The sequence below is a fragment of the Euprymna scolopes genome, chromosome 2 (assembly GCF_053919585.1).
Source record: "Euprymna scolopes isolate OS-2025 chromosome 2, ASM5391958v1, whole genome shotgun sequence".
NCBI lineage: Eukaryota > Metazoa > Mollusca > Cephalopoda > Sepiida > Sepiolidae > Euprymna > Euprymna scolopes.
In genome coordinates, this window is record NC_136483.1 from 34,943,326 (window position 1) to 34,961,611 (window position 18,286).

An 18,286-nucleotide genomic window follows, 5' to 3' on the forward strand; every position below is an offset into this window, starting at 1 on the left:
CCATCGGCATTCACCCTAGACCGGTTGAAAAAAAAAAAAAGAAAAAATGTCAAGGGATTATCAATTTTAGAAGCCCGATCTTAGTTTTTGATCTTAAAGTCAAGACTGCTATTTGCTCTACGAAAATTGCAAGTGACAGCCACTTTGATTTTTTTACTCATTCAATGTTTACACATTTTAATCGTGCCGTGCATTTCTCGAGTTTAGATGGAACTTTTTACTTGAAATGACTTCTCATGTATTAATGTTTAAGATAAGAAACATTTTTAATGTCTACACAGACTTATTTTCTCATATTACCCACAAACCCTATTTAGTGATATTAATTACCCTCAGAATATATACTATAGTGCAACTGAATTATTTAGATATGACCAGTGTTGGAAAAGGGGGAGGACAAAAAAAGTCTTGCACACCACAGCACTTCTCTCTCTCTCTCTCTCTCTCTCTCTCTCTCCCAAAGGCCCTGTAAACATTTTTTGGGACAACGCTGGAAAGATTCGTATTTTGATGCAAACATGAAACAAACATTTTGGTAATTTTTAAAAAATGTTTATAGATAACACATTAATTTGATGCAAAATTTACAAGGTAGTTTGCATTATTTTGTATATTAGGAAATAATCTACATAGTTAATTCAAGTGCACCCATCCGTTGTTGTTTTTTTTTTCAACCAATCAAATTGATGTATTTTTTCGCCCCGGATTAGGTAAAATGGCGGATTCAAAGAAACCGTAAGTAATTTCTAAGATTTTATTTTAGCTTAATGCTATTAATAGTATTAATTTTATATTTATTGTAGATTAATACTCATTACGTATTGTTAACGTTTTATGCAGCTGAAGGTTAAATTTTTATTATAAAGCGTATTGTTAATGGGCAACGTAATGTTTGAGGTTAATTTTTTTTTTTGAAGAAGAAGAAGAAGCACCTGTGATCTTTAGGGGGGGGGGATATAAGCAGAAGCTTCTAAAAAGTGTAACGTGTGTTCACTAACTTGTGTGATTCAAATGATTTTTTTAAATTTATAAATCAAAAAGTTGGCGTGTAACAACGTGCATTCGAATCGTCATCAAAGAACACAAAGCGAAATTAAAGCAATTAAAGTGTAATAATATTATTTTTTGTTGTGAAATAATAATTCTGTTCTTAATTTAACCGTGCCAGCTTTGCATATTGAAACCTTTATTTTTGGTCTTCTTTATTACTTCATGTGTATCTTTTTTCTCTCACAACTACGAGAATCTTTTTTTTTTTTTTTTAATTATCACATTAAAGTGTAGTATCCGTTCTAATAATGCACTTTATCTTTTCTGCCCTCGGTCAGTAAAGTAGAAATCCGTGCTTGTTAAGAGGGTCGACAGATCGATTTTTTTGTATTAGTGCACTTATTGATCCGTGCTGAAATAATAACGTTATTATTTAAAAAGCCATTCTTAACATGGAGAGGGGAGAGTGTTTTTTACCTATTCTATACTTTAACCATATAATTGAATAATAATAAAAAAACAAACTTTAATCAAACTTGGAAATACGATTTAAAAAATAACGCGGATCAGTAAGTGCACTCACTAGCGCCCGATTTTTTTATAACTATGTGGTAAGATTCAATTTTGTAAAACGATCACGATCCTTGTACAGTAGTACCTTGGGATACAGTGACCCTAGAATGCGTTTTTTTAGGTTACGATGTGGAATACTATTTCCCGACTCCTGGTTACGGCATTTGTCCCCCACATTACGGTGTTATTTATAATCTTATTTGATTATATACATGTGTGTATTGTTGCTAATTTTTAATGCCGTATCCCGTTGTTCTACTGTAGCATATTTTTCATGCGTGATTTTCTTCCGATTACATAGTTAATAACTCGAAATGGTCCCTTATATAATAATATAAAAAACGAAACTATTCGTATCACTTATACACATTTTTTTTTTATCGTGGTATGTTCACACCGTCGATCTTTTACCCATCCCCTTTTTTAATGGAGCTGAATTTTCCTCGCATTAAAAACCGACCTTGTGTCTAACTCTCTGCCCTCGTGAGGAGGCAAGTAACGGGTTTGTATTACTGCACACATAGATTCGAAAAAGTTGTCAAAAAAACAAATATATAACAAATAAATGTTATCAAAAGCAAGATAAGTTACTTTTCTACCAAACTGGATATATTTTTCGTGTTTTTATTCAATGTAACATGTTTATTCAGCTCGAAAAACATACATTGTTTACCGATGTATTGGAAAATTCAAAATGGCGCCCGACTCTCTCTTTAACACGGTAAGTTCGGTAAAAGGTGTTATAAATAATAAACTAGACAAAATACTATTAAAAAAAAAAACACCGAATATATGTCAACCTATGTCACGGTAATATATATTGAGCGAGTTTCTAACAGTATTTTGTCTAGTTTTATATTTATAGCACCTTTTCCCAAACTTACCGTGTTAAAGAGAGAGTCGGGCGCCCTTTTTGAATTTTCCAATACATCGATAAACACAGTATGTTTTTCGAGCGGAATAAACATGTTACATTAAATATAAACACTGAAAACATATCCAGTTAGATAGAAAAGTAACTTAAAAATCTAACGTCATCCTCCATGACTGAACTGGGGGATAGTTTGTGAATTAAATATACATTTGATATTTCCTCCGGAGGAGGAAGCTGGTTCAACCCCACTCTCTCTATCTACTAGGAACTTAGCATTATGCCTTAAGATTCTTTATTGCTGTAAAAAAAAAAAAAAAAAATCTATGAACACCTCACCTCTCCTCAAAAAAAAATACCGGCTTATGGTTAATAAATCCTTTACTATAATTATATTTGCAGCATTAAATTATCCAGAATGGTTGATATGCAACGGTTAGGTTTCAATACATGGTGATTATAAAATAAAAAAAAATGTGTGACAAATATATCTGGTGAACCAAGTGCAAGAGAGATACAAACAGTTGCACTTAAAGAGACGGTTAGAATCTTTTAAAAGATCTCTCGGCGGATCTGAACGAGAATCACCTTCCCTGTGAACTGCTTTCGGAATAAACACTCCTAACCTCCCCGTGTTAAGAACAGCTTTCGTTTTTTGTTTTTTTTTTCAATGGATTATTATTATCTGGACACTAATATATGGGGGGGGGGTCTCGTTCGGGTCCGCCAAAAACGGTAAGAAAAAATTTACAAAAAAAATCTCATATTTTCTGTAAACAAATGTAAACAAAACAATAGAACATATATTTTCAACTTGACTTGATCTCGGAATAACTTTTATTATTTTTATTTATTTATTTAATTAATTTTTTTTTTTTTTTGCCAAAGTTTTCAGGGACTAGTAAAACCGAGATGTTGAACTAACACTTCATTTCCTTTTCTTAATGTTGGTGCTTCCTAAATCATTAGTCATTTCATAAAGATATATTGCCATAGCTAAACAAATATTTATTACATCTCGGCATCATTTACTGTGAATTGTCTGCCCCAGAACGTATTAGCATGATACTATATCATGTTTCAAGCTCTTTCAGGTAAACATTCAAGGTTGTGGGCGTAGCCTATAAATAATCTGGTCGTGGTTGCAACAGTTTTGTCGTGTGTATTCTGTTACAAGTAGTTGCCAAGGGCAACTAGTGAAAAAACGTGTATTGTAATATTATCAAAATACATTATAGAATTTGTAATACATAGTAATTAAATTTAAACCTCTGGTAAAAACCATAAAATATGGAATCATTCATCTGAAAAGCTTTGATGGTTTGGTTTTGTCAGATTTATAACACATTGACCCAATTTGGATTATTCGAACATCTATTTGCAAACAATTGTATACAATTAATTAAACAAGCTGCTATTTCAGTTCAGTTCTAAAAAAAAATCAAAAGAGCCCCTATCCTAAGACTGAGAGCCCCTATCCTAGGACTGATAGTTAATTTTGGTATGAGTTAAATTTATATCTGAGAGCTCTTTAAAGGATTGAGGTCTCTTTTAGAGCTGCTATCTGTACTTCATGACAAGAACAGCTTCATCTTCCCAGAATTAATTAGTCCATAAATGATCAATTAATCCAGTAAGATTTGAACATGCCATAGTGAATTCCGTAGTCTAATTACGATATCCATTAGGTCAAGCTTACTATCTCTTGAAAGTTTTGAGCTATCATGTTATTTGGATTATTTGGACTACTATTCTCATTTGGAGTGTTATTTTCACAATATATATATATATATATATATATATATATATATATATATATATATATATATACTAGCAGGCCACCCAGCGTTCCCCGATAGTAAAATATGTATAAGTATTATATTTTAATTCATGCAGATTTCTTATTATAGAGTCAATTTTCTATTGATTGTTATCCAATAAATAGCAATGATTTCAAAAATTATAAAAATATGACTCGGGTACCATCCGCTAGAATCAAAACTAGAACGTTTAGTGTTCTAGCTTTAGTTGTTATTTATTTCTCCAGCGTTGTTACTGTCTGAGTTACTGACAGATGGATACAGAAGGTTAAAAATGAAGCAACTTACAGCTATGAATGTTTAATTTTGTGCATGCACAAAAGTAATAGCAAGTGTAATGTTTTATTCGACTTCTCCTGCCAAGGTCAACTATTTTGTTTTAAATTTTGATCCATTAGCAGTCATTTTTGCTGACTAAAAACCAAATCGAAAGTGTACTGCAAGTCCAAATACCCTATATATCAAACTTCAACTCTGTAAACTAAATATTCAGAGAGGAGTTTGTAGAAACTCTTTGCACACACCACACACACAGACCAACAAAGTCACTTATATATATATATATATATATATATATATATATAACACTATTTCCATGTACTAAAACCTTTTCATCTTAATTTATACACAATTATGCAGAATGTAGAATTCAACCTAATAGTGAAATGAAACCAATAATCTAATAAGAAATAAAAAAAAAATGAATAAATAATTAATGCTCGTTTTTCAAAGGAATAGGCAAATTAGTTAACCTTCATGTAGTTGATTGCATATCTATGAAGAACTTTGTTTTAATAATTTTTAAATAGAAAAGTAGGCTTTTAATATTAATGTCAGAGCAAGAAAAAACTCAACTTTATAGGTATATGTGTAACGTGGCTGTTACATTTTAACACATTACCGACACTTGCAAGTCTTGCAAAGAAACAAAGGAAAGAAATTTGACACAAGTTTGTTTTTTTTTCAGTTGAAAGAAAAGACATTTATGAAAGGTTGAAATTAAAGTTTGCCTTTGAACTGATGAAAACCGTTAAATGTTTGTAAAAAAAAAAAATTTTTTTTTTCTTTTGCTTGCAATGTTCTTGGCACATGCAAAAATGAGAATCTTTTCTTTTCCTGTTTCGACATTCGTAGAAAATCCATATTTCTTTCTTCCCAACGACTCGGTCAAAAAAAAGAATGTTCTCCCAATGAAAGAAATACCGACTTATTATATGCTCAAATTCTGATCCCGTCTTGATTTACATATGTCACCTTTTCGTTTCCGATTGGTTAGGTTTCGAGTTTGAGTGTCAGTGACTTTTTTACAATACGCATACGCCACCCTTGGACGCTTGTTTCCATGACGTTTGTCACAATTTATTGCCAGTCACTTCCACACCAAGCTGCCGGACATATATTTTCCAAGCCAGTGACAATATGGTCAATTAACAGTTTCTTAGTCTGCAAATATAACCAGCTGTTATGTCGAATTTGTTCCACTGTATGCAGTCATCCAAAAATCTTGTTAAAAGTTCAGAGGATAAACGCGTTTTGCATCCTGTTTAAAAGTTCCTTCAGCCATCGCATGGTTAAAAAAACTCTGCCATGTTGACACGTGCTTAAAAGTCTCTCTTTCTCTGCCACATGCTTTTCTCTCTTTTTTTTTCTCCAATTCCATTTTAACATCATGCTCATACCACGGCTTGGTCATTTGCATATGTTTCAGTGGCTTTGTTACATATGTGTGTGTGTGTGATAAGTAGTAAAATTGTATATCTAAAAACGAATGGATTTAAGGCTCTCAAAATTCATGCTAGAATTTCTGCAATTGAGCCGTGGTGTAGTGGATAAAGCACTTGGTAAAATTCAGTTGTAAGTGACATTCTTCTGGAGGTTGAAGGGCTGATACTCCGAATACAATTGCGAATTACTTAGGATTTCTACTTGGTTATGCTACTCCCATGGATTAAATAATAGGTTTCATTCGAAATTCCATGCAGATTCCTAAGTTTGACAAGATACACCTGAAGAAGATTGCATTATTTATGATGATGAGTGAGATACAATTGAGTTCCGCCCTCCCTGAGTGTTAGTAAATTATAACAAAAAAGAAAATAAGTTGATCAGAAAAACAAAGGTCGTCAGAGTGAGCTTAGTAGAAAGACAATGGAGAGAAAGTTGTTCACCAAGTCACACAAATGAAGGTGAAATAGGATTGTTAATCAAGATGTGGCAGTGATTGAGACAAAGAACCGGACAATAGAGTTCAATATATTTAGAGTTAGGCTACAGACAGTTCTTGGAGTGGCAATGAGGTTTATGGACAGTTTTAAGTTTGCAGCAGTTTAGAGTTGCCAGTTTTGGAATAGCTGAAGGTAGGTCCTGGCTAAGAGCAGATCGAGATGAGCTGACGTCATAGAACGACGAAGAGGCCTCGACAGATTATGTAAATCAGAGGGCCGTTTTACGTAATGGTGTCACACACACAGCCAGAGCTCAACCGATATATACAGAATGTGGTGGAGTCTTTTCTTTCTATCGGGTTTGTCTTTGGAGTTGTTTTATATTTTTTATACTTGTGGACCCATGCGCTCCCCTCACCAGCTAAATAATCTAAATAATATGAATCACCAATCCTTATCTCAAAAATTCAGAAATAGTCGAGCCATTTTTGACAGTTGTCTTTAAATGCTTCTTATGATCTCAAAATCACTGTGATTCCTTCTCATACAAAAAATCTCTATCAACGTTCACATGTAATGTTTTCTCCTTTCAAAAGGTTTGGATGTGAATCAACAATTCAGATGCTATAGAAAACTGAATTCAACGCAATGGCAATAGAAATAAAATTCACTATTCAAAAAGAATGCTATATGAACAATAAGCTATTTATTATAATCGTTATATGAAAGTTTATCCAGTGTTTGTTTTCAAAAGAGAGGATTGCTTTTGTGCGTCTATGAAAAGACAAGGAAATCTCTGCACATTGTCTAAATGTTTGTAGGCATATGAGTGTGATCTAGTCATATTTTTAAGAGATTTAAAAAAGCGTTACAAGCTTGTGTGTTGATGTCATTGAAAAAAAGTTGTCATTGTGGAAAAGGCCTTGTGATGTTTTGGGTGAAAAAATAGCACAAGCAGCCTTAATTATGGCATCTCTGTTTCTCTCATGCGTAGAAGTGAATTAAAAAAAAAAATTTTAAACTACAATAATTTCTCTAGAAATTGATTTGACAGCCAGTCTGTGACACTGACTTCCAGAAATAAATAAATAAAATAATAAATAAATAAAATCGACAAAAGAAAGCCTCGCCAAACAGTTGTACACATTTCTTTTTATCTGCCCCCTGAGGTAGAGATACTATTGAAAATTAGAGATATCAACACCTATCATCTTGTACGACACCTTATGTTGGCAAATTTTGTAATATAATTGAACATTATTGAAAATTTCTTCTAATATTGTCATTATTCTCTTATATGCTAACTTGTGTCTATGGTGTTTCCTACAAATCGCATTAATATAACCTTCAAACACTTACACACTACACACAGTGCTTCAAGAAAACTACAACATCCTTCTAAAACAAAAATATTTTTTTTAATACTGAAATTGACTATACGATCTGGTTTATTTCTTTGATTTTTATTGATTAAAAATTGTTTTTGTGTTATGTCCTATGTTGTAAATGAATTTACACTTTTAGACATGGATGTCATTTGTTTGATTAGTATTATTAATTTAGAAAGAAAACAAGTTTTTTGTTTTTGTTTGTTTTATAACATCAGCAACGGTCAGATGAGCACTCTTTAGCCTCGGTGAGCAATTGTGTAGGGATGGTGTCAGGAAGGGCATTCAATAGTGTTGGAACGATTAATCGGAATTAGAAAAATTGAAACTTTTGAGGTATCAGAATCAGAAAAATTTGTGCCTGTTTTCCGATGCCAAAAAATGATTCCTTTAATTGTTGTTTTTTTTTTTTTGATTTTGTTTAAAACAAATTCTCCCACTGCTGGTAGTAATGATAAAATAATAAATATTTATCGATTTTAAACTACCAGTAAAACTAAATTCCATAGATCCTCCCCCATAAGTGTGTTTTTACGTTTGAGAAAATATCTGCATATTTAATGTGTTTTTGCGGTAATCTGAGAAAAAATAATTCTGTAGTTAAATATTTAGAGATTTATAAAGAATTGGAATCAATTTTATTGGAACGGGATTGGGGAGTATTGGAATCTGCCCATCACTAACATCTAGCCTATAAAAATTTTGCCTGTTAAGGAAATGACTCTCAAAAAAACCTAGCCAAACAAGTGTGAAAATAAATTTCTAAAAGCTGTCCAATCCATGCCAGCATTTAAAACGGATCTTAAACCAAACAACATGATGATGAAATCGAAGAATGGCTAAAATCTTTGCAAAGGAATAGTATCTTTCTGAGATGCTCTATTTGTGGTATTTTTATCTGACCTTTACACATTTCAGCATTATGTTCTCCAGTATATGCACATAGTTGAAAATGGAAGAAAGTTATTGTTAATAGGAAGTTATTTTATTGGAATTCTTGGTTATAGTCAGCTAACGTACTTCGTAACTTTCAGCGTGGCTGCTACCGGAAGTGGTGACAAGGCAAATCAGTTCCTTCGTCATACCTATATCTCCCCTGAGCATGTAATTTTTTTTTTTTTTTTTTTTTTTTTTTGATTACTTTTTTCTGTCATTTTTTTTTTTATTTAATAATTATTTAAAAGTTTTTTTTTTTGTTTTTGTGTTTTTTTTTTCTTCGGTCTAATTTTAATTAAGAATTACTAAAATTAGTTTTTTTTTTATTTTCTTTTTAAAGAATTATTGAAAACACTCACGCTCTTTTTTCCTTTTTTTTTTGTTTAAAGAATTATTGAAAACAATTGTTAAAACCTTTTTAAACTATTTTGGGAATATTATGTATTGGACACGCTTTTTTTATGTTTGAAATTTTGTTATTTCGATTTCAATAATTTCGTTTTTATACTTTCATAAACGTACATTTATTATATAAATTCAAATAAAAAACTTATTTTTTTAAATTTAAACAAAAATGTACTTTTACAAATTCATAAACATATTTCTTATAAAGTCTCAAATAAAATAAAATTTATTTTTTGATTTCATTATTAAATGTGCAAATAAAGACTAATTGTGTTATTTTTATCTTTTTATAATTTTATTAATTTTTATTGTATACTTTTCAGAAATTTCCTTTTCTTATATTTTGTTTCAATAAATCGTTTAACAATAGAAAATACTGAAGAACAATAAAAGTAAAGAAACTGATTTGCCTTATATATTATTTTTATTGGAATTCTTTGGAGATAAGTCTTCATATTTGTAACTAATTTCGATAATTCTTAATTAAAATAAGACCGAAAAAAAGCTTTTCAATGATTATTTTAAAAAGAAAAAAAGATCAGAAAAACATAATAAAAAAAAAAAAAAGTACATGCACAAAAAGTTTGTTAAAAAACGAAGGAACTGATTTTCGTTGTCAACACTTCAGGTAGCAGCCACGCTGAAAGTTAGGAAGTACGTTAGTTGACTATAACTGAAGTAGCATTTTTATCAATAGACCTATCTTAAGAATATACAATCTTATTTTTTCTTCGTTTTTTATTTTTATTTATGTATTTTAATCTGAATAATTTTAATGTTTTTTTTTTTTTCTACCTCTTTTTAGTTATGGTTTGTTCATATGCAAAAAACAGAATGGATTTGTCCCTGGGAAATCCAATATATTTGGAGATGACAGTGATGAAGATGGTCAAACTGCTGTTTCTACATCATTACAAAAAGAATCCCTTAAAAACCGACTTAAAAAGCAGGTAAGTAAAATGTTTGCTGGTAAAATAAAATGAACTGGAAGGTGATGCGGGAGTTAAAGAAAATATTTTGTGATATGTATGAAAGTTGCTTTTTATGATTCGTTTATCCAACTGAAACTTGGAAAATACCAAAGATACACTTAATGCTCTTACATAGTTTGTTTTAATATGACCTCCAGCAGATTATAGTAAAAACGTTTTTTGTTTCATTGAAGAAATCAGGAAATAACTTAAATGGATTACATTAGAGCCTATGTTAGTGTTTGGTTGCTTGCTTCAGCAAAACCGAAAATCAAGTTTTGAAGTCATTTGAACAAAAAAAACTATCTAGTGATACTAGTTTTGGCTTCTTAATAATCATGGAAAACTTCTGAAAAATATTATTACTAATAATAGGTAACATGGACCCAAAATGATAGAAAATTTTGAGGATCTGTTAACATTTGGGGTTTGTGTTTACACTAGTTAGTTCAAGGTTGGGCACAAAATTTCTTGAGTTAATCTACTTTCCTGGGCAACTCTGGAACACGGGTCAGCTAGCTTTGTATAAATACTGGAGGTTCTCTCCTATGACTAATGATAGAAATGTTCGCAATTTGAATAAGTCAAACTGAAAAATGCATTTCCCTTTTAAACAATAAACTATAAACTATGCATAAAGATTAGCTTTATCTTAATTGTTGTTTTTTGCTATTTTTATGTAATACTTTAAAAATCACCTGCTGCTTCAGCTGGATTATCTCCTTAACTGGTACAGTATCTGTGTGTGTATGTGTATATATATATATATATATATATATATAAAACCATAAAGCGGGAGACCAGTTCCCACATTACGCTGATCTGCAGTTTAATTTGTTGCTGGCTATCTCGCTCTTGCTTGTTGCTGGATCTCAACATTTTGAACCGAGAGAGAGACTTAGCTGTCGTACAAAGCTAAGACTCTGTATCATCTTTTTATAGATACTCCATCAGGCATTTGGGCTCATGGACTTTAAGTGGCACTCGTCTGACAAGACGTTGCAATCATCATCATATATATATATTCCAGGTTGAAAATATCCAAAAGATTAGAATCCTTGAATTCCAACAAGGGTCGTTGATAGTTCTCAATCAAAGAGAGTAACTTTATCATTTTCATTTTCTTTATGTAAATATAGTCATGTCTTGCTACGATGTGCAGACTGTTTCGATCATTATTGATCTTATCAGGCAAGAAAAATTTTTGAAAATTAAAAAGTTCAATAACTTTTTCATTTTTATAGCAGGAAATATTTTGCCACGTCTAACATGCAGCATGGTTTAAAGGTCGTGGGGAAACTCATTCAATGTAGAATCTTACAACAACTTTTTTAAATGCTTAAATCTATTTTTTTAAGGGTCCAAATTAAGCTGTATTTGTTTCATATACTTTTTAGTTATATCCAATTAAATTTCTTAATTTGTATTTTAATGAATTTATACATTTATTTTGAAATTTCTGTCTGGATAGTATTTATTTTAACTTTTAGTGTATATATATATATATATATATATATATATATATATACACACACATATATATTGTGCTGTAAATTTTGATTTATTTATTTTATATGAAAGGGGAAGATCCCGATTCAGATAGTTTTCCGAGGGTTTTCCAATATTTCCAAAATTCTACTTAAAATAACTTTTAGTTAGTCTTATCTAAATAAAATACTGTACTGTTTTTGAGAACCTGATTTATCTTTATAAATTTATGCCATTTTTTTTCAGCAATTCTATATAATCATTTGAGTGTTTTATTCATTAAATTATATTGCAGGAGATATTCAGGTAATTAAGTATTATCCCAATATATGCTAGGAGAGATGATTAGTTAATTATTTAGATCCACATATATTGAGTATTAAAAAAAAAAAAAAGGAAAAGTGTTATTCAATGTTATATAATGGTACCACTAGAACATGTTAGGTGAAGATACATCAGAGTTTAGGCAGATATTTTATTGAAGGTGGTTAAAGTAGGTAAATGGTATTATAGGCTTATTCAGTTATCAGAGATCAAATCGATTAAGATATTTAACTAAATAGGTATGTTAGGTGCATGTTTTTTTATATATAATATGTGGGTTATTTATAATTCTAATTAAATTATGGATTTTATTGTTATCTATAGCAGGTTTGCAGAGTCGGAAGTCTTAGTTGGAGTTTTTAATCTGACTCCTTAAGTCTAATAAATTTATTTTTTTACATGGTTTTACATTTTTTTATTTTTTTTTTTATTTTCTTTTACATGGTTTTTACGTTTTTTTTTTGTTTTTTTTTTTACATGGTTTTCCAGTTTGGTTTTACCAGTTGCACAATTAAGCAGTTTTTGTATTGTTTTGCTTTTATTTTTTTTAGCTATGTCATATTTTGTACTGCAATGCATTTTTTTATATTCCATTTTCACCCCAAACAATGCACAGTGCCACTTTAATGTAGAGAGCTACTATCAGGGCCATAAGTTGCAGAAATACTATGTAGAGAGTTGAGCAGCAAGATGTCTGTTCACATTAGCAATAACACACCATTTTTTTTCTTTAGATCAAATAAACTCAAATCAAGCAATATTGAAAAGAGCATAAAAAACAAATTATCTTCAGCTTTTTAAAATCGGGCCATTAGAACTAGAGTTATGACCGTTCAAAAGTATAAAAAAATGTGTGGTTCACTGGACATTTTGCCTTAAGTCAGTCCTATTCAAATGCATATAAACTTGTGACTGAAAATAGGAAATTTGTACAATTTACAAACTAAACCCTCCTTAAAAAGCTGTATCTTCAGATCTTTTTTTAAGATGTTATGATGAAATTTTGGACATATTATCATAATACCATGAAGGTTCAGTTGGCGTTATTTACAATCATCTCACTTGATAACTTACGGACTAATTGGCATATTCCAGAAATATCATAAAACAGCTAAGAAAAATGTTAAGTAAGGCTTTATCATCATAGGAAGTATTATTCTGATGGACATTATTATTTGCCATTATAACATCATGAAAAATCCAAGATAGCAACCGAGAAATTCAAAATGGTCACCATGACACGATTCAAAAAAATTATTAACAAAATATGGCTTGTAGCATATCAAATTAAAGAAAATTTTGTACAGATCAGACTTATGTTTTCAAGTAAATTAAACTAATTAGCATAATTAAATTTCATTTTAATGACTTCAAGTAGAAGCATCATAAAAAACAGTTTAAAAAAATGTGAGGTAAGGCTTTATCATCATGTGAAATATTATTCTAATGCACATTATCATTTGTCATCATTACACTGAAAAATCCAAGATGGCAACCACGATACAATTCAAAGAAATTATTAAAAAAATATGGCTTGTAGCATATCAAATGAAAGGACATTTTGTATAGATTACAATTATGTTTTCAAGTAGAATTAGGATAATTAAATTTCATTTTAACGGCTTCAAGTTACTGTGACAATTATCAGGTGAGTTTCTACCACTATTTTGTATAATTTTTTTATTTTTAAGTCCTTGTCAAGACTTCAAAAGGCATTGCGGCCATTTTTTTCTTGTTCTCATGTAACACTCGACACTACTTGTTTTTTGAACAGAATAAACATTTACAACACTAAAAATTTATAGAGGTAGGTAGAAGAGTAAGTTGGTAACATTTATTTGTTATATATTTGTTTGTTGACCACTTTTTCATACCTTTGTGGATTGCAAAACAAACACAATAAAAGTTATTCTTTTACTTAACTGGATAAGTGCTTTGTGTATTTTAACTCATTTAAAAGCATGGTCATTGTCAGTCATTCTTTTTCAAAGAATTCTTTTTTTTTTATATTCTTTTCCTTTCCATAATTAAAACTTAAGTTTTCTAAATAATGACAAAAATAAAATGAATACTTTATAAGTTAGTTGACAAACACTTGTTTGCATATTTTTTGTGCACGTCTCGGCACATAAAAATTTTCATGTTTATATGCGGTTGTCACGACTTCTATTGATTAGTGCATAATAAGTTTTTATCCAATTCTTTTCAAATTTTAGGACAAAAGAAATTAATATATTCACTATCAAATAGTGTTTAAACAGTGTTTCTATCTTTAATTATCTTTGTACTACAAAGCGTCAACTTTGAGATATTCTAACTTTTGACTGGAAAGATGTGTTGTGTTCAAATTCCATTGCAAAGACAATTCTTTCCCCTGATTAGCTAAAACAGCTAGAAATGTTGTTGATGGTTACAACTTCCGCTTCGAGTATTTATGTGAACACACCCTGACCGCTTATTTGCAAAACGTGATCTACTGCCAGCAGGCATGCTATGCTAGCAAACATACAAATATCTGTGCGTGAGGTCACCAAGCTAATCAAGAACCTTGATTCCAGTAAAGCAACTGGCCCTGATGGCATTCCAATTATAGTGCTGAAAAAGCTTCAACCAGAACTTGCTCCCATACTTACAAAACTGTTTAAGCATTGCCTTAAGGAAAAGTGCTTTCCAACACCCTGGAAAACCTCATCAGTATGCCCTGTATTTAAGAATTCAGGTGATAAGTTGTCTCCCTCTCAGTATAGACCAATAAGTCTCCTGTGTGTCATGAGTAAGTTGTTGGAATCCATATTAAATGGAGAAGTAGTCAATAATAAGTAGTGGTAGATGGACAAAAATCAGAGGCCTGCAATATAAATGCTGGAGTCCCTCAGGGGTCAATCCTGGGCCCAACTCTCTTCCTGATCTACATCAATGACCTCCCTAAACACATACTTAAATCATTCGTTGACATCTATGCTGATGACACGACCATCTACGGCAACACATCAAAGGCTGTAAATGACAAAGTTCTCTCTGATTCTCTCTCCTCTGATCTCGAGCGCGTGGTTCAGTGGGGGAAGATGTGGCTGGTTACCTTTAATGCATCCAAAACCAAACTCCTATCCTTACATCATCAACGCTCTGATCCCCAGCTGGCATCAATTGTGATGGATGGCTCTCGTCTGGGTGAGGCCCCGTGTTTTGACAAGCTTCTGGGTTTGACCTTTACTCCTGATCTGAAATGGAACACGTACATCAAGTCTGTTGCCAAGGTTGCTGGAAAAATGGTGGGATCCTTCTACCGCTCCAGAAGATATCTCACTACTGATGCAATTCTCTATCTATATAAAAGCCAAGTACGTCCAAGGATGGAATACTGTTGCCATATCTGGGCAGGAGCGGCCAAAAACAGCCTATCATGCCTTGCCAGAGTACAAAATAGACTTCGTGGCTTAGTGGGGATGCCCTTTTCTCTACCCTGCAACCTCTCTCCCACAGAAGAGACGTTGCGAGCCTATCGTTGTTTTATCGTTATTTTCATGGCAGGTGCTCGTCTGAACTCCAATCTCTGGTCCCCCCTCACCAATCTTTCACGAAAAACACCTGTCTAGCTGAATCCACTGTGAAAAATTTCCCCCACTCTATATCTGTGCCTAAACCAAAACGCGGATTCCATGAACAAAGCTTCTTTCTTAGAAGTGCACGCCTGTGGAACTCTGTTCCGTCTGCCTGCTTCCCTCTGGACTACAACTTGGATGTCTTCAAGTCCAATGTTAACAAATTCCTAATGATCTGCCCCCTTAATTAAACACTTCATCAAATCTCCACACTAACGTAATGTACTTGCAATAACCCTTATCCCTGAGTGGCTTCCGGGCCTTGATAAGTGGTGATCACTGTGTAAAAAAAAAAAAACAAAAAAAAAACACCTCAGCAGAAATAACCTTCTTAGTGACATGCAATATGGTTTCCGTTCTGCCAGATCTACAACAGATGTGCTAACGGTTATATCTCATAGGATTAGTGAATCTCTTGACAAAGGCTTCCTCTCTAGGGCAATTGCTCTTACCATATCAAAAGCCTTCGATAAGGTATGGCATAAGGGCCTACTTCACAAGATTTCCAGCTACAGTATAACTGGAAATGTTTTCTCAATTATTAAATCATTTCTCTCTGATAGGTTCATAAGAGTAGTGCTTGGTGGGCAGAAATCAGAGGCCTTCAGTATTAATGCTGGAGTCCCTCAGTGGTCCATCCTGGACCCAACTCTCTTCCTGATCTACATCAATGATCTCCCAAAATACATACTTAAATCATTCGTTGACATGTATGCTGATGACACAACCATCTATGACAACACATCAAAGGCTGTAAATGACAAAGTTCTCTCTCCTCTGATCTTGAACGCGTGGTACAGTGAGGGAATAGGTGGCTGGTTACTTTTAATGCATCTAAAACCAAGCTCCTATATTTACATCATGAACGCTCTGATCCCCATCTGGCATCAATTGAAATGGATGGCTCTCATCTAGGGGAAGCCCCATGTTTTGATAAGCTTCTGGGCTTGACCTTTACTCATGACTTGAAATGGAACACGTGCATCAAGTCTGTTGCCAAGGTCGCTGGAAAAATGGTGGGATCCTTCTACCACTCCAGAAGATATCTCACTTCTGATGCAATTCTCTATCTGTATAAAAGCCAAGTACGTCCAAGGATGGAGTACATATGGGCAGGAACTGCTAAAAACAGCCTATCCTACCTTCACAGAGTACAAAATAGACTTCGTGGGGGATGCCCTTTTCTGGACAAAACAGGGGAGGGTAGATTGGTAGCCCTCGATATATTTAAGGCTTTTGACAGGGTATGGCACAATGGTCTTCTAAGGAAAATTAGATCATATGGTATCACTGGAAGAATACATAATGTAATTAAATCCTTCTTAAGTAAGAGAAAAATCCAAGTTTTCCTTGGCGGTCGTACATCTAAACAATATGATATAAATGCAGGTATACCTCAGGGGTCTATCCTTGAACCGTTATTATTCCTAATATTCATAAAGGACCTCCCTGATAAAATTATTTCCGAAATGGGTATATTTGCTGATGACACTACACTTTATAACAGGCACAAAGGGAAAACAAATGAACACATATCTAAGGAAATGGCAGAAACACTAGAGGAAGTTCTCCAATCTGAAAGGGAATGGGGACAAAAATGGATGGTCACATTCAATGCTGCCAAGACTAAGCTTGTTTCCTTCAATAATTACAACAAACTTTCTCAACCACAAATAGCTATGGCTAAAGACACATTATCTGAAAGTACTTTTCAAACTTCTTCACAGGGAACATGAGTTGGAACAGATACATACAGAGCATTGCTAGGGCTGCTGCGAAGAAGGTGGGCTCGTTCTACCATGCTAGAAAGTTACTTATGCCTGAAAGTATCCTGTATCTCTACAAGGCCACCATTCGCCCATGTATGGAGTATTGTTGTCACATTTGGGCTAATGCATCTGCTACTAGTCTCTCGCTTCTGAACAGAGTACAAAAAGTTGCAAATCTGATAGGTACTGAACTGTCATCTAGGCTTCAGCCTCTGTCCCATCAACGAAATGTTGCATCCCTCTGCCTGTTCTACAAATACTTTAATGGTGAATGCTCTGACGGACTACAAGCCCTTGTACCTCCCCAACGTGACTACCGCCGACAAACCTGACAATCAACTAAGTCCCACCCCTTTACAGTAGAGATCCCTAGGTGTAAAAAAGCCTTTTACTCCAATAGTTTCTCCCCCAGAACTGCAAGACTTTGGAACTCCCTTCTGGGATTCTGCTTTCCCAACTGTACTGATATGGAGAAGTTCAAGTGTAATGTAGACAAACATCTTACGACTCATCTCTCTCCATCATGTCCCTGCAACTTATGTCCCCGATAGCAGCCCCCTACTTCAAAGTGGCACTGTGCCTTGTTTTGGTGAAAATTGATAAATAAAAAAACTTGTAATAAAAACTTTTTTTTTTTTTTTTTTTTTTTTTTCAGACTCAACTAGAAATTGATAAGGCTTTAGATGACGATCCAAATGTATATGAGTACGACAATATTTACGACGATATCCATGCGGAAAAGCTAAAGACTGATGTTCGCCTGAAGAATCAGGCAGATAAAAAGGTAAGCAGTTATTTTTACTTTTTCCTCCTTAATTTTCTTTCTCGGATGGAATTTCTGAAAAAGGGAAATTGAGAGCAACATATGTGTATGGAAGAATAGAAAAAAGTTAACAAACATGTGTAAAACTGTTAAATAGAAATGCAAGCTTAGGAATCATTTCGGCAGAAGATTATAAAGGAATAATCCACAGTGCTTGTACA

General features: G+C 32.8%; 1 protein-coding gene across 1 annotated transcript in view; it reads left to right on the top strand.

Moving 5' to 3' along the window:
* Positions 1 to 580: 580 nt before the first annotated feature.
* The window catches only part of LOC145290890 (uncharacterized), a 31,437-nt gene continuing 13,731 nt past the window's right edge, over positions 581 to 18,286 (top strand). Inside the window, exons 1-3 of the mRNA XM_080136523.1 lie at positions 581 to 735; positions 9,954 to 10,098; positions 17,958 to 18,086. Of these exons, the coding sequence (XP_079992649.1) occupies positions 716 to 735; positions 9,954 to 10,098; positions 17,958 to 18,086 (294 nt within the window). The 5' untranslated portion in view covers positions 581 to 715. The remainder of the gene's footprint in view (positions 736 to 9,953; positions 10,099 to 17,957; positions 18,087 to 18,286) is intronic.